At 38.7% G+C, this 22,886-nt stretch overlaps 1 protein-coding gene across 2 annotated transcripts; it reads left to right on the top strand.

The window, feature by feature from the left end:
• Positions 1-8,707: 8,707 nt before the first annotated feature.
• LOC109071142 (CMP-N-acetylneuraminate-beta-galactosamide-alpha-2,3-sialyltransferase 1-like) lies at positions 8,708-22,457 on the top strand. 2 transcript variants are annotated; one of them, XM_042745590.1, is made up of 7 exons: positions 8,708-9,389; positions 11,434-11,760; positions 15,096-15,283; positions 16,581-16,760; positions 20,969-21,014; positions 21,194-21,313; positions 21,773-22,456. In XM_042745590.1, the coding sequence occupies exons 2-7, from the start codon at positions 11,488-11,490 to the stop codon at positions 21,935-21,937; spliced, it is 972 nt and encodes a 323-aa protein (XP_042601524.1). In that variant the 5' UTR covers positions 8,708-9,389; positions 11,434-11,487; the 3' UTR covers positions 21,938-22,456. The 2 variants fall into 2 exon arrangements, with proteins under 2 accessions (XP_042601524.1, XP_042601525.1); XM_042745591.1 differs by lacking the exon at positions 8,708-9,389 and having other exon boundaries at positions 11,078-11,760; positions 21,773-22,457.
• The last annotated feature ends 429 nt before the right edge of the window (positions 22,458-22,886 follow it).

The raw sequence follows: 22,886 nt of genomic DNA, 5'->3' as shown, positions 1-22,886 counted from the left end.
CCAGTCTGGGTTCCAGTGTGAGGGATACACCGCTGGTATCTGCACGCGCAGCTGGTATCCCCAACTAACCACATGTTCCTGAACTAACTCTCCTGTCTGAAGCTCTTCCCATGATGGGGAACGCTTTATGTTGCGCTTGGGCTGCGTACACCACTACTGAAACTCTAGAGGTGGTGGCGCCCAGCAATGTTCTCTCAGCCTCTTGTGTTCCTATCAGACTGTTACTGCTGTGGAACCTCCAGAGGTGGCGGCAACTGCAACCTTCGGAGGTGTCAGTAGTATCCATCCATGAACGCTCGTCGTGTCCTGTCACAACTACGGAGGCCGTCTATGAACTTATTGCCTGTCCTGTTACGGCCACGGAGGCCACTCAGGAGCTCACTGTCTGTCCTGTCATGGCCACGGAGGCCGTCTATGAACTCACCGCCTGTCCGGTCATGGCTATGGAGTCCGTTTGGGGACTCTCTAACCACCTCATCACGGCCATGGAGGCCGCCATTAACCTGTTTATGTTCCCTGTTTCAGTCCCACCTGACCAGACTTGCTCTCCTGTGCCGTCGACTCCACTGTGGTGGTCCTCTACTCCGCCCTGGTGGTCTTCAGTCTCATCGGCTCCACTGTGGTGGTCCTCTGCTCCGCCCTGGTGGGCTTCTGTCTCGTCTGTTCGGCTGTGGTGGTCCTCTGCTCCGCCCTGGTGGGCTGCTGTCTCATCTGCTCGGCTGTGGTGGTCCTCTGCTCCACCCTGGTGGGCTTCTGTCTCGTCTGTTCGGCTGTGGTGGGCTCCTGCTCCGCCCTGGTGGGCTTCTGTCTCGTCTGTTCGGCTGTGGTGGTCTTCTGCTCCGCCCTGGTGGGCTTCTGTCTCATCTGCTCGGCTGTGGTGGTCCTCTGCTCCACCCTGGTCGACTTCTGTCCTGTCTGCTCTGCCCTGGTGGTCTCCAAGTCCACCTGCTCCGCCCTGGTGGGCTCCAATTCCACCTGCTCCACCCTGGTGGGCTTCTATCCCATCTGCTCAGCTGTGGGGGCTCCTTGCTCTGCCCTGGTGGGCTCCAGGTCTGACTGCTCCGGCCTGGTGGGCTCCAGTTCTGCCTGCTCTGCCCCGGTGGACTGCTGTTCCATCGACTCTGCCTTGGTCTCCAGCCATTCCACTTCCACATGGACTTGGCCCTCCGTCCCTCCCCCTGTTCCACATCTGCTCCACCGCCCTCCAGGATTGTATAGAGTGTCTGGAAGCCGCTCCTTGGGGGGAGGCTGGAGTGCCCGTGAGCTTCAATAGAGGGCACTCCATTCCAGACTCTTGCCACTTCACCCTGGACTCCATTTCCCATAATCCTTTGCCAGGACTCCTCATCAATTGCAATCACCTGTCTCTCATCACCTCATCAGTCTCGCACTATAAATGTTGTACACATCCACACACACTTGGCTGATTATTGTTTAGCCTCTACCCTGTTCCCTGTATCCGTGTTACTTTGCTTTGCCTTGCCTCCTTGTTTTTGACCTTGGACTGTTCATCTGGTTTTTGATTGTTTTGCTGCCTGCCCTGACCTTTGCCTGTTTCGGATTCCTCTTTGTCTTTGCCTGGGATATTATTGTTTGCTGGTACTGGACTCTGTCTGTTTGACCACTCTCTATAATAAAGCCTGCATTTGGATCCTCAACTCTGTTGTCACGACGCCTCCATCGTAACAGGTAGGGAGACTGGAGACTATTAAAATTAATGTTCTTCCACATCTTCCTCTTTCAATCTCTCCCTATTTTTCTACCTAAACCTTTTTTTAACTGTTCTGATAAAACAATTTCCTATTTATTTGGGCAGGTAAGTAAGCAAAGTTATTCTTCAGCGTCATAATTTAGCTGGTAATTACTACATAATTACTGGTCCTCTAATATTTTCAAGATTTCATTATGGTGTAATGCTCCAGAAGCTAACTGGTGTACACTTGTGGGAAGTTGTGGCCTAATGGTAAGAGAGTTTGACTCCTAACCCTAAGGTTGTGGGTTCGAGTCTCGGGCCGGCAATACCATGACTGAGGTGCCCTTGAACAAGGCACCGAACCCCCAACTGCTCCCCGTGCGCCGCACCATAAATGGCTACCCACTGCTCTGGGTGTGTTTTTACTGCTGTGTGTGTGCACTTTGGATGGGTTAAATGCAGATCACAAATTCTGAGTATGGGTCGTCATACTTAGCTGTATGTCACTTTCACTTCACTTTCACTTAAAAGCTGCTACTTGTACCTCCTCTTCCATTCCAGCATTAGTCTTTGCTCCTTTGTCTCTCCAACCTTCTAGCTATACAAGAAATCCCATTGTGCTGTCAACTCTAAAAATTTGGAAACATTTTCAGTTAGAATCACTTTCTGTTTTCAGCCCTGTTTTAAACAAACACTTGATTTCTTCTACTCTCTCGAAACAACAAGCATATGTTATTATATTCACCTCCCTAGTTGCTAGAAGGTGCATTTTGTTACATTGGAAGTGTCCAACTCCACCCCCAACTACCTCTTGGTTAAAAGATCTCATGTCATTCCTTTCTCTAGAAAAACTGAAGTACACTATTCAGGGCTAAACTAAATTGTAAATTTCTTTGACTCTTTGAACTCACTAGATTCTGATTGAGTTTGTTCAGTGTGTGAACATGTTTACATTTATGTTCAGTACAACATGGTTGTGTTTGTATGTATGCAGATATACTTCTGTGTGTAAATTTGTTTTTCTCCCTTTCTCTTTTCTCTCATTTGAATAAATACTTTATTAGTATATACATTTCATAAATTATTATAATTATCTATTATTGATAATGCAGTTTCTTGTCAATCCTCCCAAGGGGTTTATGGGTGGGGGGAGGTTACGTAATGTGTTAGTTTCTAGTTTATGTCTAGATTCACTTTTTTCCCCCCTCTTTCTCTCTTCACCTTTCACCTACCATTTAGGCTGTCATTCGGAGTTAAACATGGGGATAAGGTAGAAAAAAATACAGACAATGTTCTCTTCACTGAATTGTTCTGTATTTTATACCATGTCTGTGTAACAATAAAACGTGGAACAACAGCAGATGATTTGACATGATCTTCTAAACCACCAAGGAATGCTCTCTGATTCTATGATTGGGTTTAATTTTTCCATTGCATCAGATTAATAAAAAAAAAAAAAAAAATCATGGGATTCATGTGTTTGGATAAGTGTGTATGTATGTCTGTTTTTCATGTTTAAATAGTAGAAAAGTAGAATGGTTGTATGGATTAAAGTGAAAATTGAATGAAAAATATTGATTGTGGAATTAAATCCAAGATATGGGGCAAAATAATGTATCTGTATAGGTGAATTATTGGTTTGTAAACATTTGGGATGCGTGCACATCATAGTTGCAGAAAACCAGGGAGAGATAGCCTTTACAGCTAGAGAATTATATGGACACGGTACAAAATAGCTAGATTTAAAAAGATTATAGATTATATTGATTATATGTTATTTTCAAAATGTTCTCAGCATATTACAACAGCTTGTCACCCAGTGATAATCACTGTTATTCAACGAAATTGACTTTAGTGAGTAGGATATATCTTACAGATATGATTGCAAACAGTATTGATGTTTTTGTGGGCGGAGCCTATCTGGTGGCAGAAAATTACGATTTTCAAGTGGCAGTCTAAGGAGCCGTGGAATACAAGAATAAAAAAATGGTCAATTTGATTTTATATTTCAAAATTCTGACTTTATTCTCGCAATTCTGATATTATATCTCACAATTCTGATAAGGAAAAACAACTCTTCATTCTCTCTTTTCCCCTCAGCTCAGATTATGAGTTTATATCCCACACTTCTGGCTTTTTTTCCCTCAGAATTGAAGTTATAAAGCCAGAATTAGGAGATATAAACTTGCATTTGCAGAAAAAAAGGGAGAATTGTGAGATAAATAAATGTTATGTAAAATGTTAAAAGTAATAGGTTTAAAGGGGTCATATGATAATGCTAAAAAGAACATTATTTTGTGTATTATGAAATGTGTTTATGCAGTTTAAGGTTCAAAAAACACATTATTTTCCACATACTGTACATTATTGTTTCTCCTCTATGCCCCGCCTTTGATTTTTACAAAGCTCGTCGGTCTGAAAAGCGAGGTGTGCTCTGATTGGCCAGCTATCCAGCGCGTTGTGATTGGCCGAATACCTCAAGCGTGTGACCGAAATGTTACGCCCCTTAACATATTGTAATGCCCTGTCCGGCCGGAGCAATAAGACATAAACATAAAACCCATTATAAACATGATTTCTAGTTGTGTCCTCTTTTGGAAGACCAAACAAAGTAGTTTCACTTTCTCAACGAAACAGCGTCACACACCTTGAGAGGCCTAGAGTGAACCGCGGTCTAGAGTCAGCGGAGGCCAGCTTGAATGAGCAGAAGCGGGCGGCTTGAAAACGGCGTGGCCGGCGGATTCTATGATGGATTCCTCAGCGACCAGCATGGATCAGCTCCAGGGATGACGAAGCAGATATCGTCCTCTTTTGGAAGGCCAAACAAAGTAGTTTTGCTTTCACAGTGAAACATACAGCAAGAATAAAAGGTACGCCTTCTTTCTTTGCGTGAACATCTGGGCGGTGTTATGCAAATCTTCCCACATAGAGACGTAGAGATGTGGGGGCATGTTAGAACAAGCCGTTTTAGGGGGGTGTGGACGAGTCTTAACTTTTATAAAAAATATCTCTTTGGATTTGAGATTTTAGTCTTTGCAACTTTACAGATCTTTTTTATACACCAAGAGCTTGTAACACTCCAAAGAGAAAGGAAAATTTAAATCTCATCATATGACACCTTTAAATAATATTTCATGCTGTAGCTGTAGGGCTAATACAATATGTCCACTATGAACAGCATATGCAAATATTATGTAGACCTATTGTTTAAATCAAATTTATGCTTTAAAAGTAGAGTAATCATAGCCATTTTCATCCAAAGTATGTTCGTTTAGCTTCAAATGGCGTCTTTGATGACAATACTCTATAAAAAAAATTATTTGCATTCCAATTTTGACATCAAAAGGCACAAAAAATAAATGTTTCTCTCTTATTCCATGAATTTTAACTGTTTCCCTCCACTTGTTACCAGTGTTTTTCTGCCACCACTATGCGTGCGCAGCTGCGAATGACATAACTGTGACGTCTACTCTGTATTGGTCTATAGGTTCCTGTTTTTAAGAGTGCTTCAAGAATGCTGTTTTTTCCCGAATATCAGCAGCACGTTTGCAAATGTAGTGGAGAGTGGGGATAATTGCTCCTTTAATCAGGACCATTCATTTTGCAAAAAAAAATACTTTTCAAGGTAAAGAAGTTATGTAACTATTGTGTCAATATAGTATAGTAATTTTTTATCATGGTTGTCAGTCTAGGGACAGTTGCAACATGTTGCAAGCGTGTTGTAACTATCATATGTGGATTATGTTTAATCTTTTTGGTATATATTTTTATATATATTGTATACATTTCTTTTATGCTTAGCTGTTTATATCAATGTTATTTATTTATAGTTCATCTGTGATTTGGTGCAGTTTAATTGTTAAAGGTTAGTGCTGACAAATGATAAATTGTTATTGTAATTTCCAGGAAAAAAATAAAGTGTTTGCATAATATGTGTGTATTGTGTATATTTATTATGTATATATAAATACACACATTCATGTATATATTTAAGAAAAATATTTTATGTTTATACATTTAAAATATTTGTATATATAATGTCAGTTATAGTAATATAAATATATACATGGAAAAACTTTCAAAATATATACTGTTTGTGTGTGAAAGTGAAAGTGAAAGTGAAAGTGACGTGACATTCAGCCAAGTATGGTGACCCATACTCAGAATTCGTGCTCTGCATTTAACCCATCCGAAGTGCACACACACAGAGCAGTGAACACACACACACACACTGTTAACACACACCCGGAGCAGTGGGCAGCCATTTTATGCTGCGGCGCCCGGGGAGCAGTTGGGGGTTCGGTGCCTTGCTCAGGGGCACCTAAGTCATGGTATTGAAGGTGGAGAGAGCGCTGTACATGCACTCCCCCCACCCACAATTCCTGCCGGCCCGAGACTCGAACTCACAACCCTTCGATTGGGAGTCCGACTCTCTAACCATTAGGCCACGACTTCCCCCTAAATATTTATATATTAAATATTTATATAACTTCCCCCTGTGTGTATTTATATATACATAATAAATATACACAGTACACACATATTTATTATGTAAACAAAAACTTTTACTTTGGATGCGATTAGTTGCGTTTAATGGTTTGACGGCGCTATTAAAGATATCAATTTCTAAGTATTCTAAAGTTGTAAATAACTTTAGAATATTTACAACACACACACACACACAAAAATAACAAACAAAGTTCTGCACAAACAGTTATATTTTAACAACATAAGTGGTAATTTCTCAATTGCACAAATCCTTCATTAGAAAGCCAGACTTAAGAGAATTAAGTTATTAACTATTGCAATTTAAACAGCAAGCACACTTTTTAAGGTGCACAATTTCCACATCCAACATTGCCAAAGGACAATGAACACCATTCTGCACAAAATATGAGTATAAGTTATCAGAACTTAAATAAATATACACTATATTAATATGCCAAAATATATACAATCAGATATATAAAAAGTAACAAAAGAAGAGAGCAACAATATTATTATCAATAAAAAATATTAAGAATATTATACAAATAAAATATAGAATAAATATTCTAAATAACACAAATTCTTCATCACACAAATGTGAAAAAACACTAATTGGGCACCTGATGGCTTTGACCTTTTCTTCTCCATCTCTGTTTATTTGGCACTCGACAATCAACAGATTTCCCATCCCCCCCAACTGTCACTCACGACCAGAAGTCAAGACTAAACCAATTCACCTTGATGACCGCATAATCGTTTTGTATTACCTAGTTTCATTTGCAGGAACTATAGGCCTGTATTATAACATTATGAATGAAATGTGCGTTATTTGGAAGAAAGTCGAGGTGTGTGACTGACTTAGCCTATTATTAATTATATTACTAGTTATCCCGCCCTGTCCGTTCCATTTGAGAGAGACCCAGAGGTGAAATGTCGTCCACGCCTCTCGCCCCACCCCCTTTTACACTTCTTTCACAACACACAGCTTCTGTGCATGGTACATTTTCAGCAAGCAGGGGCGCCGGCAGCTGCAGGGAGCGCCAATTTGCCAATTCCACACACAGTGAAATGATATAAATGATGAAAAACCGCTTCGCGACGCAGAGTTTTTTTTTTTGTTGTTGTTGTTTTTTTTAATCTGCTCGTGCTGCCGCCCCCAATGTGTCACGAAAAAATGACGCCCCGGGCGGCTGCCCGGTTCGCCCGTGCCTAAAACCGCTACTGTGTACATGTGTGTGGAGCAAGCCCAGGCAGAGCACCGCTGTTAAATGCAATTTTAGTCAATTTGTTTTAACATTTATTGTTAACATTTATGCTTATGCTTACCTGCATTTTCTGAATGTGTTTTATTTTTTATTTATTAGTTTATTAATTTTATTTTTTATTTATTTATTTATTTATTTTTTACAAAAAAAACCACACACATATACACCCACAAATTAGCTTAACTCATGTACAGACAACTACCTGTAGTAACTGAGTGTTGTAGGGACATATAAATGGGTTACTCCCAAATATCAAACAAGTCTCTTACCGGACACCGTGCAGGACACCGTGCAGGTGTCAAACCTAATGTTTAAATAAGAATGTGCTATCAACAGCCAACTCATCCTTTCACACACATAAGCTACATCACATGCAAGTATAGACAAACACATGCACATACACTAATATTGACTTACCCTTCAAGTGACTTTGTCTATTTAAGTATAAATTTTATATATAATCATATGTAGCCTACACATTACTGCAGTTCAAGATTCAACATTTGTATTCATCACATACACGATTATATAGAGAATATATAACCAGCAGTGAAATGTGAGTCAGGTCTGCTCCATGGACAGTGCAATTATTAAAGAATACAACACAGACAAAAAATATACATAAATATAGGTATGAAAATTTAATTTAATAAAAGTAAACAATAAAAATATAAGAATGAAATATAATAAAAAAGTATACTGTAGAATTAAATATATAATAGAAAATAAAATGTGCATGAAAGTATACTGTAGTCTTAAATATTAAAATCCACAGGAATGTACAAGAGGCGAATGTGCAAACAAGTTGTGACACTGTCAATATAAGGTAGAGAATGATGAATATCTTACTGATTAAGTTATTATTAAGTGGAGTCATTAAGATGTTAAGAGGCTGGTTTTGAGTTAAGGAGCCTGATGGCCTGCGGGAAGAAACTCCTCCTAAGTCTCTCAGTTTTTGCCATCAGGCTACGGAAGCATTTACCAGATGGCAGCAGAGTGAAAAGACCATTGCTAGAGTGGTTTGATTCCTTGATGATTTTAACAGCTCTGCTTTTGCAGCGTTTGAGGTAGATGTCCTGCAGAGAGGGGAAAGCAGACCCTGAGATGTGCTCAGCTAAGCACACAACTCTCTGCAGGGCTTTGTAGCCTTCACTGGAGCTGTTCCCATACCACACTGAGATACACTGAGTCAATACACTTTCTATGGCCCCTGAATAGAAAGTTTTCAGGATTGCTGGTGAGACCCTGAATTTTCTAAGCTGTCGCAGATGGTACAGTCTTTGCCTGGCTTTATTTACCTGTGTTTGAATGTGGGTAGACCAAGTCAGGTCCTCTGAGATGTTTACACCAAGGTACTTGAAACTGCTCACCCTCTTCACGGGGGTCCCACTGATCATAAGAAGAGTGTAGGGCCACTGCTGCCTATTCCTGAAGTCCACAACCAGCTCTTTAGTTTTACTCACATTTATAGATAGACAATTGGGGTGGGTAGGGTGTGGGTGGGTAGCTAAAAGGTGTGTCTTTACCGATTTATGATGTACATAGTTGATAGATGGAACTCTCAATAGGCTACTTTTAGCCTTACACTGGAGCTGATTCACCTTCTACCTATGGAATGGCCCTAACTACACTGCATAATTGATCAGGAAGATCCCTCTAGAAATGATAATCTTCAGGAAGGATGGTGCATTGTCATGTGATGTAATGAATCCTCATGAGACCAGGCAGCAGGTGGATTACCAGGCGTTACCAGAGGGAGGGAGTCACATATAAACCCCTCCTTACTGCTAAACACAGGTAAATGAAACTGGTTACGATACTCAACACACCCCATCAACAGAGTCTTAACATATTATATATAGGTTTAAAAAGCCAAGCTTTGACACCACGCCAGTATGTTGATGAGTCTGTGAAATACACCTTCAGGGATCCTTCCATAGGAGGTAAGTCAGTTTTTATAGGCTACTAAGAAAAAAGTTTTATGAATAATTCATATCAGTTTCAAATGTTGTCACAGGACATAACTTAGGCTAAATGTATTCACATTCTACAACACCTGCAAATAATACTATTTTTAGGTGCTGTAGCCAATTTTTAAAGGAATTAAATGTATTCTATATATTCTACTATATAATTCTATATAATCTATTTAATATATAAAATAGTTTGTTTTGTATTATCCATATATTATGGAAGTTCTAAGCGGCCATGCATTATAATTTTTTTTCTTTTTGTTTTCTCGTTATAACGACTTAATTTTTCCTTGTTTTCTCGCTCGTTATCTCGACATAACGAAGGTCGTTTTTCTCGTTATAAACGACTTAATTTTCTCGTTATCTCGACATAACGAAGTTCGTTTTCTCGTTATAACGACTTAATTTTCTCGTTATCTCGACATAACGAAGTTCGTTTTCTCGTTATAACGACTTAATTTTCTCTAATAATTTACAAAACTGCGCCAGCAGGTGGCACTATAGACCTGAATATAACTGATGGGGTGTTGTATACTATCCACTTTACTGTACGCGGACCTTCCTCGTGATCGCTATAATTTGTGCAGTCTTGTTTATTACTGACATTTAATTAATTCATAAATGTTAAATGCTTGAATCAATATGAATATTTTGTGTATTAAGTTCCTGCTAGATGCATGAGTTTTACCAACGCATTCTGTTTCATCAATAACTGCTTATCAAAACCAAGGTTGACATCACTGTATTCTGTTTGCACCAATATATATTATATTTGTGCTTCTTTTAGGCTCATGATTAATTTAAATTTAATTTTAATTTAATGATTAGGTAGTTAATAAGTGGAGATGTTCTGTTTATCTACAGTAGGACGGGATATAACGATGTAGGCTGATGTGCTTCTTTTCCTTATTACTAATCTTTATTGTTAACCATATTGATGAGAAATGTGATGTATATGTAAAATCCATAGGCTAATTTAATTCAGTTTTGTTCTGTAATGTTGTAATGTTTTTTTTCTACACACACACATACACTACACGTACACATGAACGCTCTTTTCAAACAGAAGCTTGTAAAACACATGATATCTGCCACATAATGACTACTACAAATTACAAATTATATATAATTTTATTTCATATAAAGGGAAAATTAAAAGTGAGTTTAATCCAAGCAGCTCTAATGGCGCGGTGTTGCCATTTAAACATGTTAATTACAAAAACAAAACGTTCGTTGTACTGTCTCTGGAAAAAATCAACAGTGATTGATCAGCCTTTATTTATACAGTATTGTAGACGTTATTATTACCTAGGCGAAGCAAAATTTGCTGAAATATAGGCTACAGTAAGAGCGCCTGCATGGCTGTCCATCAGGTGCCTGTCAAAGTTGAGTTCGTTACTATAGCAACAGTAAAACTTTCATGTCGTTATAACGAGAAAACAAACTTTCGTTATGTCGAGATAACGAGAAAATTAAGTCGTTATAACGAGAAAACGACTTTCGTTATGTCGAGATAACGAGAAAATTAAGTCGTTATAACGAAAAAACAAAAAGGAAAAAAATTATAATGGATGGCCGCTTAGAACTTCCGTAATATATGAACAGCATCCATTTACTTTTATTTTGTTGTTTGATTTCTTGATGCAAATTAAATAAAATGTAGAAACTAAAGAATGAGTTTAGTTTCACTTAAAGGTGTTATCCAAACAATTTGTAAATTCTGTCCTCATTTACTCACCCTCTTGTTATTCCAAACCTGTGTGACTTTCTGTATTCAGTGGAAAACAAAAGAAGGTATTTCCAAGAATGCAGGTAACCAAACAGTTTTGGGATTGTTGACTTCCATAGAACTTTCTGTCCATACTACAGAAATCAAAACACCACTGTCTCTGTTACAGGACCCAAAACTATTTGGTTTCCAACATTCTTCAAAATATCTTCTTTTGTTTTCCACACCATACTATATGATGTATCTTGAGGATCCCAATATAAACCACTCCTTTTCCCTCTACAGGTCTGTAATACTTCAGTTTGACGTGACAAAACCTCCAACATCGCTGATGTAAAGATGGTGGTTTTACCACTGAGACATCACTGCTACATAACTGCACTCCTGAGCTCAACTACCCTCTTGTTACTTCTGTACTTTCAAAACTCAGTGTTGGTTTTCACCTATGGTTCCTACGGTTTTGTGTCTGAAAGATCTCCATGTGCTTGCCATACCTGTGTGGCAGACAGAGGAAATAGTAACTGGTTTAGTGAGCGATACGATCCCAACGTGCCACTTCTGCTCAACAGCACCAACAGTGTATTAAATGCAAATGTCTCCAGGTGGTGGAATGTAAGAATGGTTACTGCAAAATCAATACACAGCCCTTACTTACCAAAAAGACCCCCAAAATTAGTTTTTTGTCTTTTAATCCATGCCACTTTAAAGTCTCTTATGCTCATCAAGACTGTATTTAATTGATCAAAATACAGTAAAAATCATTCCAATTTACTGATTTGCTGCTCAAGAAACATTTCTTATCAATGCTGAAACCAGTTTTGCTGCTTAATATTTTTGTGGAAACGGTGATACCTTCCAGGATTCATTGATAAATAGAAAGTTCAAAAGAACATTTATTTGAAATCTTTTGTTCAACTGAATGCATCCTTGCTTATTAATAATTAAAAAAAAATAAAAAACAATCATAGTGTACTTTATTTTTCCTCCGTTGTTGATTAATATTTAAAAAAAAATATTAATAGCAAATATTGTGTGTAAGGAGAAAATTCACAGAAATTATCCCAATTTATGATCCTAAACTATGAATTAGATGTTTGACACCAGCCCAAAGAAAGAAAGAAAAACACATCGCTGCTAGAGAAAATAATCATATGTGTAGGGCTGCCCCCTGATAGTCAACTAACTGTTAGTTGACCAAATTTTTTTTAGTGGCTAAGTCGCAGAAAAAAAAAAAGAAAACCCGGAGGCGAAGTCACGCAGTCCGTGACAGACAGATCGTTAATGGCCGGTCTTTGTGAAAAGTGAAAGTGAAAGTCGTGACATTTGTCAAGTATGGTAACCCATACTCGAAATTGGTGCTCTGCATTTAACCCATCCAAGTGCACACACACAGCAGTGAGAAGTGAACACACCTTGAATACACACCCGGAGCAGTGGGCAGCTATATATCCAGCGCCCGGGGAGCAACTGGGGGTTCAGTGCCTTGCTCAAGGGCACTTCAGCCATGGGTATTGAGGGTGGAAGAGAGTGCTGTTTATTCACTCCCTCCCACCTACAACTCCTGCCAGCACCAAGACTCGAACCTGCAACCTTCGGGTTACAAGTCCAAGTCTCTAACCATTAGGCCACAGCTGCCCACAGCTGTGGTAATACAATACATCGGGCAGGACATCTAAACGCTCACCTCTCATTCATCGACCTCAAATATGACTTATCATCTGAAATATGTAAGTATTAGCAACTTTACATGGCTGCTCAATCTAATATTAACCTAAAGAAATGTGCGCTATTGAAGTGTCTGTGTTTCACCAAGTACAACATGTTCCTGGATCAACATTCCAATCAACCAATCAGAATTGAGGTATAACCTTTCAGGAAATATATTTTTAGGCTTATGATCAGGGTTAGGTGCTTCTACACCCTTGTTAATCAGCTATCAGTTTACACTGATTTTAGGAATAAATTATGGGTAGGTTTAAGTGTAGGGGTAGGGATTGGCTTAAGCCTATATTTTTGTACAGTAATGTTGATCCAGGATCAACAAAAGATGTTGATCCAGGAACATGTTTTACTTGGCAAAATCACAGCGACCCACTGCATGACAGACAGAGATGCCTTTCTACTGGGAACTTGAGTGCAAAACTCAAAAACTCTGTGTATATATGTCTTACAGACATGAAAAATATATCTATAGAGAGCGAAATGTCTACTTTCAAATGAACCAATTTAAATAGAAAACAAATATTCTCTGATTATGTAATCCGTATGAAACATGCATACAGGGACATCACTACTGCGGAGATGATGAGTCAGTGTCGCCGACTTCATCTCATATGCAGAAAACAGAGAAAGCACTATAGTGTATCAACAAATTATTAAAATTTTAATGCAGCCTCCTTACTGTTCTTCCCTGACACATTCAAAATCATTACTTCTGCTGTGCGTTTTGGCAAGCTCTATGCGTGTACTTGAGCACTTAAAGGCTATGTAGGCAAAAGGCTTATTATAATGATTTAAATGTGTCACAGGCCGGGGCGGACCGGAACCTTACACCCTGCCCCTATACCCTGCACCACCTCGAGGAGCTATCAGAGTACACCAGAGACAAGACAAGTCTAGAAGGTACAAAGTTCATCTTTATTTAATTAAAAGTAATTTCCTAAATAAAACATCACTCGTCGACCTCTTCTTCTCCTCAGAATCCTGGTACTCCTCTTCTCCACGGGGTAAGTATATAACTGGAAGATCCCCTTTTTGAACTGTATGATGGTGAACACGTGAATACAAGTCCTCTTTATTACTGGATCGGCTCCAAGCCGGACAATATTAGGCAGACAGGGGGTAGCTGCTCTTCAAGCAGGCCAAGCAACAGGGGGGTGGGGGAGGTGTCTCTCAATTTCAACAGATCGGCTCCAGGCCAAATAATGGTGAGTATACAGATAATAGTTCCTCTTCCAGACAGTTCAGGGAAAGCAAGGGAGAGATAACTCACGTCATTAACAGGGCAGCTCCAGGCCGGACAAGGTGGGTATACGGGTATGGCTCCTCTTCCAAGCAGACCAGAGCAGCGAAGGGGGGATGACTTCCTGTTTCCAACAGCTGGCTCCAGGCCAGATAATGGTGAGTATGCAAGCACGGCTCCTCTTCCAGACAGACCGGAACAGCGAAAGAGGACAGCGTCACGTCTTCAACAATTGACTCCAGGCCAGGCAATGGTGAGTATACAGGTGTGACTTCTCTTCCAACCAGGTCAGGAGAGCAAAGGAGAGATGACTCACGTCACTAACTGGGCAGCTCCAGGCCAAACAAGGTGGGTATGCGGATATGGCTTCTCTTCCAGGCAGTCAGGGAAGTAGGGGATGCATAACTCACAGCTCTGTATAATACACTCAAACACTGATTAATAAAACCTGTCGCATCACCGATCGCTGCCCTCTCATCGCACACCTGTTACTCGTTTCTTCATTTGATCCGGGCGTCTGAGCATAGCTCATGGGGCAACTGGAACCGGCCAGGTGTCACACCGGAACTACTCAGACCGGGAAACATCCTCGACGAGAAGTGGTTCCACCTGTTGCTAGTCACCCCGTGACAAATGGTTTATTAATAAATGTGCAATAAGTTGACTAATGCTTAAAATGAACGACTTCTAGTCGACCAGAAAAATCTTTAGTCGAGGGCAGCCCTACATATGTGTAATTTGACTTTTGACTTAAAACCTCATTGTTAAGTAAATACTCTGTGCAGGACTTTGGTCGACTTCGGTTGTTTTAAATGTGCTATATAAATAAACATTGTATTGTATTGTAAATATACACATTATGACAACTTATAATCATAAGGCAATGAAAACCTCTTGAAATAGTACACTTCTGCAGTATAAACACTTTTACTGGAGTGGATATTATACTTAATTCTGATGCTAAATCTTTAAAAATATCACACAGGAGCTACAATCAGATGCTGGCAACTACGCAGAGGTGGTGGATCAGGTGTTTTCTCTCTTCCCTGATAAAGAGCACTACTCAGACACCGGTTCAGATCGCTGCAGAACCTGTGCTGTGGTGGGAAACTCCGGGAACCTGCTGGGATCCAATTATGGGCCTCTCATAGATTTCCATGACTTTGTCATAAGGTAGTAAATAAGATTGTCAAACTGTGCTTTTTTATCTTTTCTTTTTTTAGTTACTTTAAGATTGTCTATCACTCTTCAAATTGAACAGGGTTTTGAGAGTAAAGAAGCATCAGTATGGATGGGATGTATATGTTGTGCATTTAATATCAAAGACTGTGAATGCCTTAGTTAAAGGTGTAGTTAAAGTAAAGGAATAAAGTCTGTTTCTTCATCAGAACATATCTGGAGAAATTTAGCTTTGACATTTAGAAATCCAATCCAGTCTTGACACCTATCACATGCGGTCTATTTAAATTCCCATTCTTCAGCGTCTCTTCCGTCGCATCGCTGCTTGTAATTAACTCCCTCCTCCAACCCCAACTCCACCAACTGAACCTGTAATCCGATCTAACTTTGTTCTTTCTTTACAGTCTCTTCATTGGAAGCAGTCTCTATCACATTTCGTTTACAACTCATGTAATAGTGAATTGTAATTATGTATGCATATAATGGTTCTGTTCTGTACCCCAGGGGGGGTTGTCTTGCTGCTCTCCCCGCTCTGTCCAAGCATGGCTGCATGGACAGGCGTGTGGAGTGTTGCCCAGAACATAACCATACCACCAACACTAACTGTATGCAATATAATTGTCATAAATATACTTGACGGAAGTGGTCCTGATTGAAATCCCTTGTTCACCAGTGGATCCTCTTCAGTAAATGGGTGCCATCAGAATGAGAGTCCAAACAGCTGATAGAACCATCAGAATAATCCACATGACTCCAGTTCATCAGTTAATGTCTTTTGAAGTAAAAAGCTGTGTTTATATATATATATATATATACATATATATATATACATATATATATATATATATATATATATATATATACATATATATATATGATATATATATATATATATATATATATATATATAATACATATATATATATATATATACATATACATATACACGATATATATATATATATAATATATATATATACATATATATATATATATATATATATATATATATAATATATAGATATATATATATATATATAAGATAATTAGATATCTAAAAAATTAAATACATTTCTCAATAGATGACTCATATTTTAGGCGGAATCAGAGGTTTGAAGTGAACTACTCCTCTAACTGAATCTACAACCATAAAAAAACAAAACATTTTCATAACAGTGTCTCAGTACTATAAAATACCACTGCCATGAGTCACGAGATCAGAGTAGATGCCTCAAAGGCTTTTCATTAGAATATCATGCACACCTCAATCTCCTTAGTGTTTTTCTTTCAGGATCAATAAAGGCCCGTCAAAAGGTTATGAGAAGGATGTGGGGTCAAAGACGACTCACCGGATTGTGTATCCTGAGAGCGCCATAGACTTAGACAACTCCACCCATCTGGTGCTTCTTCCCTTTAAGATTCTGGACATTCAGTGGCTCATCAGTGCCTTCACCACTAAAAACATCACACAGTGAGAATTAACCATACATTTATAAATACAAGACTGTAAACTAGGTGATTTAAAGGGGACATTAGATGCAAAATTCACTTTTACATGGTGTTTGAACATAAATGTGTGTTGGCGGTGTGTGTACACAACCACCCTACGATGCTAAAAATCCACCCAGTGCTTTTTTAAAATCCCAACAAATCATAAGCACTTTCTCAGATCAAGCCATTCTCAGACTCTTGGCAGAGTGATGTCACACAGGCCAAGGCCCCTCCCACGAGTGTTTATTGACACTGGCGTTTTATCACAGACCCGCCCTGAGTGAGCTTTCATCAGTCCGCCATTGTTTCGATGCCAGAGCAGGTGAGGACAAGAATGTCTCCTAAGCAATTGAGGCGTTTTGTTGTTGGATGTATTAATGAATATAGCAGTTGTCATTTATTCCTGACATCTGAGCCACTGAAGACGCAGTGGATTACTTTTGTTTTTGAAGGGAGTGCAACCCCCGATCTACCTAAAAGCATTTGTTTGCGCCTATCATTTTACACCAGACTTCTTTTGTAAACGAGGGTCAATACAAAGCAGGTTGTGCTAAAAAGTTGTTCCTGAAGGATGGATGGTAGCTTCACCAACAGAAGAAGCAAGTATAAATTTTTTATGAATCTTCGCAAATAGCCTTTCCTAATAATGTGCTAGTTATCAAGTTCCATGACAAATGTGGCTAAAGTTAACAGGCCCACACAGTGTCTACACCGGACGCGAGAGGTGTGGCGCAACAAAATACTGTAGAACTCATTATTATCAGTGATGCTGTCTACGGTGCTGGATGCGGTGTGACACAACAAATCCCCGACATTAAACTGCTACCTAATTCTATTTATGACATACTGACAGTGTTGTGCAAGTTACTTCCAAACTGTAATACATTATAGATTACTTGTAACTGTTATTTAAATGTAATTCCTTACCTTACAATATTACTGTCTCAGAATTATAATGTGTTACATGACTCCTGTATTACTTTTGAGTTACTTTCACCAAAATAACTACAGAAGTAGGCTAGAACGTAAAGGGTTAGTTTACCCAAAAATGAAAACTGGCTTGTGTTTTACTCGCCCAGATTCACCCTCGAAGCATCCTAGGTGTATATGACTTTCTTCTTTCAGGCGAATCCAGTCAAAACTATTTAAAAAATTGTCCTGGCTATTCCAACCTCTATCATTGCAGTCAACGGGTGTTGCAGTTGAACAGTCCACAAATCGTCAAATAAAGCATGCGCATCCATAATAAAAACGTGCTTCACACGGATCCGGGGGGTGAATAAAGGCCTCCTGTAGCGAATCCATGTGTTCTTGTAAGAAAAATATCCATATTTCAAATGTAATAAACACTTTTCTATCACTTCCGACATCGGTCATATGCAGAAGCCGTGTCGGCGGATGACGCAGCATGTATGCATTGCGTGATTAGTGGCAAATGCAGAGAGAGAACTAAACAAAATGCTGGTCATAAATTAGAAGTACAAACCGAAGATATGCAAAGAAAAATGTTGGAGGATTTCAGTAGCCTGTCGGGCTTAAAGCGGGCGTGATAGTGCGTGCCAGGGCCAGTCGCGTTTCCACTGTCACTTCCGGGGCTTGATCGTGCCTCGTCGGGGCTTCCTCGGGGCCAACGGCCAGGCTTTTTTGGCCCGACGAAACCCTTGGGCCAAAGCGGGCCAGCTGGGGCTAGAGGAGTGGTTATGAACAAAGGCGTAGTTTATCCGCGTCTGGAGCGCGTCAGAGCCGCGGATCATTTCAGAAAGATAACAGCTATACATCAACATGAAAAACTTAAAAATAAGCTGAGCTCAAAACTTACTTTCAGTCAGCAGCGAGTGTTTGAAATAACGCGATCCGATGTGGATTATAATCATCATAAAAGGCAGAAATATTTATAAGCAATGCAAAAGACTATGCACGCTAAACATTTACGTTACCATAATAAACATGGTAAATGCAACCACTGGGAGAAATCAGACATCAGCTTCTTATTCTCTATCACAATTGTGTATTTATTTAGTAACATATTTTATGTCATAAGTCTCGTCTCGAGAGTTTAGCTCCGGGCAGCATGTCATCAAAATATAATAATGATTTTTGTTTGGGAGCTTTTATAAAAATAGAGTTATTATCATTCATTCTAAATGCGACGTATATAGGCTACTGTGGCTACAAATAAACAGAAAGTCTCGACTGAATAAGCAGGCTATTTTCATAAGCGTTAAAAATAATTAAATAAAATAGAAATACATTTATTTCTGTGTGATTAATTTTGAGTCCTGATAAATTGATTAATTATGCTCAATGTATCACTTATAGTAAAACATCGATGCTTTTGAATTTGAATATTTAAGAAAGCATGCAAACAAAAGGCCGCTGTTATCGTGTTCGTTTTGTGATCGCGCATGTTCCAGTGACTTATTTCTGATTAGTTTTCTGATAACTTCTCTTTGTTGGTGAAACGATGGGGTTGCATGACGTTGCTCCTGAGAGGCGTGTAAAGGGCGGGTTTTAGTGACGCGCAGCGGAGCTTCTGCCCCGACTGTGGAAACGCTGCGCTATTCTGGCCTCGTGCTACTGACCCGAGGCTATTAGCCCCGCCCGGCCCGTTTTAAGCCCTGGCTCACACTGGCCCGACAGTGGAAATGCGGCTAATATAAGGCAAGAGGAGACTGGTTTTCCTTTGCTAAAGTAAGGAAACTTTGCTTCCTTTGCTCCTATAATTAATCTCGCGACACTAGCATTTCTCAGAGACGCGCGCACTGCACATACATCCTGCGTCATCCACCGTTCCGCCTATGACCGATACCATAAGTGAGAGAAAAGTGTTTATTACGTTTGAAATATGGATATTTTTCTTTCAAAAACACATGGATTTGCTACGAGAGGCCTTTATTCACCCCCGTGTGAAGTACATTTTATTATGGATGTGTGCTTTATTTGACGACATGTGGACTGTTCAACTGCAACACCTGCTGACTGCAATGATAGAGCTTGGAATAGCCAGGACAATTTTTTATATAACTCCGACTAGATTCGTCTGAAAGAAGAAAGTCATATACACATAGGATGCTTCGAAGGTGAATAAAACACAAGCTAATTTTCATTTTTGGGTGAACTAACCCTTCATTCTAAAATGACAAAATGTACTGCAGAGCATTTTACATCCAGTTGAGGGCGATATGGTGTAGAATAATGACTGTGGGCTATCCAGGCTACTAACAATATAGCTTATATTTGGCAAAGTGAAGGCTCAAGACAATGCAAGAAAGGATGACAGCCAGAATCACAAACTGTTGCCAAATCTGTTAAAAGTTTGGTAGAGGTAAAGTGATTATCTGCCAATATCTGTGAATAGCTTGGGTCTATTCATATTAAACACAACAGGACTATATGTAAATTCTAATGCCATGACAAGATGCGCATACTTCCATCTCGTGCACATACAGTCTTCTGCCATCTTCACCCATTAGCTGCTTTTCCTCTGGCCAGTGCGACCAGGGGTCTTACAGCAAGCCGGGCAGGGCTAATAGCCATGGACCTCAAGCACAGAGGCCGAAATCATGCCGCGTTCCCACTGTCGGCCCAGTAGCCTCGCGGCACTCCTGTAAAACCCGCCCTAAACACACCTTCACTGGACGACGTCACACAATTTGAAGTTCCAGATTCTCGCGGTCTTGCCGTTTTTTTTTTTTAACAATTACATTTTGGGCTAAAAGTGTGTTGTAACACAAGCGTTACTGAACATGTACCAAGTAAAATATTACTGAAAAATAATTAGTAATGCCTTAAAATTGTAATCTGTAACTGTAATGCATTACTTTTGTAACCCGTTACTCCCAACACTGCGTAATGACACAAAGTTCAGCAACGGTCACTTTGTCGCGTCCACTACACTACATTAAGGTTGCCTTTGTAGAGGGTTTATAAAGGGATTTGTTAATGACTAATAACTCATTTACAAATGTATTTTAAATCGATTTTGAGTAGTTATAACTGCATGAATAAGAATTGTGACTTTAACGGAAGAGGGTTTTATTATGTCAGCATAAAAGACACAAACAGGGAATGTGACAATAAAGATCAGCAGTAAAAATCTACGATGAAATTTCAGTAAAATCATTTAGTAAAACTAACGTCATTTTTTAATTAGAATTTTGATCTGAATTTATTTGTTTGATTATTCAGAACATATGTACAAGTGCCATCTACTATCAAAGCAGATAAGGACAAGGTGAATAACACAAACCTCATGAAATCAACCAATCAGTCAAATAATAGATGTTAATTTGTTTTGATTTGCATATCTTACTGATATTATCTGATTGAAATACTGATACTGTAGACTCAAGACATCATATTATAAATGCATGTTTTATAAACGTCCTGTTTTATATTTGTCATCGTTTTTAGGTGATGATCCTCCACCCAGAATTCATAAGATATGTCTATGATAACTGGGCAGAAAGGCATGGCAGATATCCATCCACTGGTTTCTTAACACTGATATTCGCTCTTCACATCTGTGATGAGGTAAAACTCCCATTCTGAGTTGTGGCGTTGTATTGGCGTCATCGTTGAGGGAGTGCCAGAGAGATTCAAAGGAATCAGAATAGAGCCCCCGGATGACAGCAAATATTTAACTGTGGGTTTAAGCATGAATAAGAGTCCAGACGGTTTACACAAAACAAAAGGCCCTTCATGAAAGTGTTAGCAATGAAACAAGAGGAGATGAACCATATCCTAGTGCCATATCCTAAATTTTCAGCAATACCATCCTCAATATTGTTTAATGAAAGAGAAAAAATAAACTGAATTTAATATTATTTTTGGATGAATACATTTTTCTCACATTCTTTTTAAAATAGGGCTTTTACTTTTGCATGTTTTCTCAACTAATAAAAGTTTGTTTGTTTTTTTATCTTGAATAAGAAAAATTTCTTCACAATGACAAAGAAATTAATAATGTATGGATAACTCTTTCTCTTACAGGTGAATGTTTTTGGGTTTGGAGCTACAAGTGGTGGAAAATGGCATCATTATTTTGATAAAACATTGTCATATGAAAACAGCGTTCATGGTGGAACATTTGAAAATGAAACAATTCATCGGCTCCTACAGGAAAGCAAGATTTTGATTCACAAGGGTTGGACATGAAGCAGAAACACTCTCTACTGCACAATATTGCATTGCATTGCGATATCGAATATTGAATTTTGCAGATTTGTGCAGCAAAGATTTTCAGTTGAGATTCCTATCAAGAGATCAACTTTAGGGAATTTTCATTTGAGCTCCACTCAATGACACCAAATGAAATTATGCCATGGCTATACATATATTTAGTTTAATTTAAATGTGAAGCTTAAAATAAATTGTCACTTCATATAATAAGTATATGAATGTATTATATGAATTATAAACAACTATATATAATGTAAATTTAATAAATAAGTATGTATGAGTGCAACCTTTATAGTCCTCCTGACAGGAAACAGGAGGACTCCTATATTGGTTCCTAGGCAGAGGGTTATGGGAAATGGAGTCCTGTGTAAACAGTAAGGGTAAAAGCCTGCCAGAGACCATACCAGGCTTTCTATTGTGGCAGCCCTTCCAGATTTTTGTTTTATCTTGTTTAATCTGTTTTATGTATTGTTCATTTAATTTTTATGTTGTTTTTCTGGTGTTGAATTGAAGCAATTTTGTAATTAGTTGTAAAAAAAAAAAGTACATTTAGTATAGAACATTTTATTTTCATTAACAAAATTATAAAGAATTTCTGTCATTTAGAAATTAGTTGCTTTGCAAAAATAAACAATGTTTTTAAGTTTTAACTTACAATACAAAAATTAAACAATATACAGAAATCATTGCATTTCCAAATAACTGAAATTACAAAAGTAGTTTAAAGAACAACTTTCATTTCTTTTTCAAGTTTCCCAGCAGCCCGGTTTTCTCCAGAGCTGCCGTAAAACAAGACAAAAAGGAAAGACTTATGAAAATTATTAAGACAGGACTGCAAAATATTACACAGCAGGACATGCATACAAAACACTCCAGAAATTATATTGTGGACATATCTTGCATGACAGCGCTAAAATAGCCGAAT

The sequence above is a fragment of the Cyprinus carpio genome, chromosome B19 (assembly GCF_018340385.1).
Source record: "Cyprinus carpio isolate SPL01 chromosome B19, ASM1834038v1, whole genome shotgun sequence".
NCBI classification, from domain to species: Eukaryota; Metazoa; Chordata; class Actinopteri; order Cypriniformes; family Cyprinidae; genus Cyprinus; species Cyprinus carpio.
This window is presented reverse-complemented; position numbering and strand designations above follow the sequence as displayed.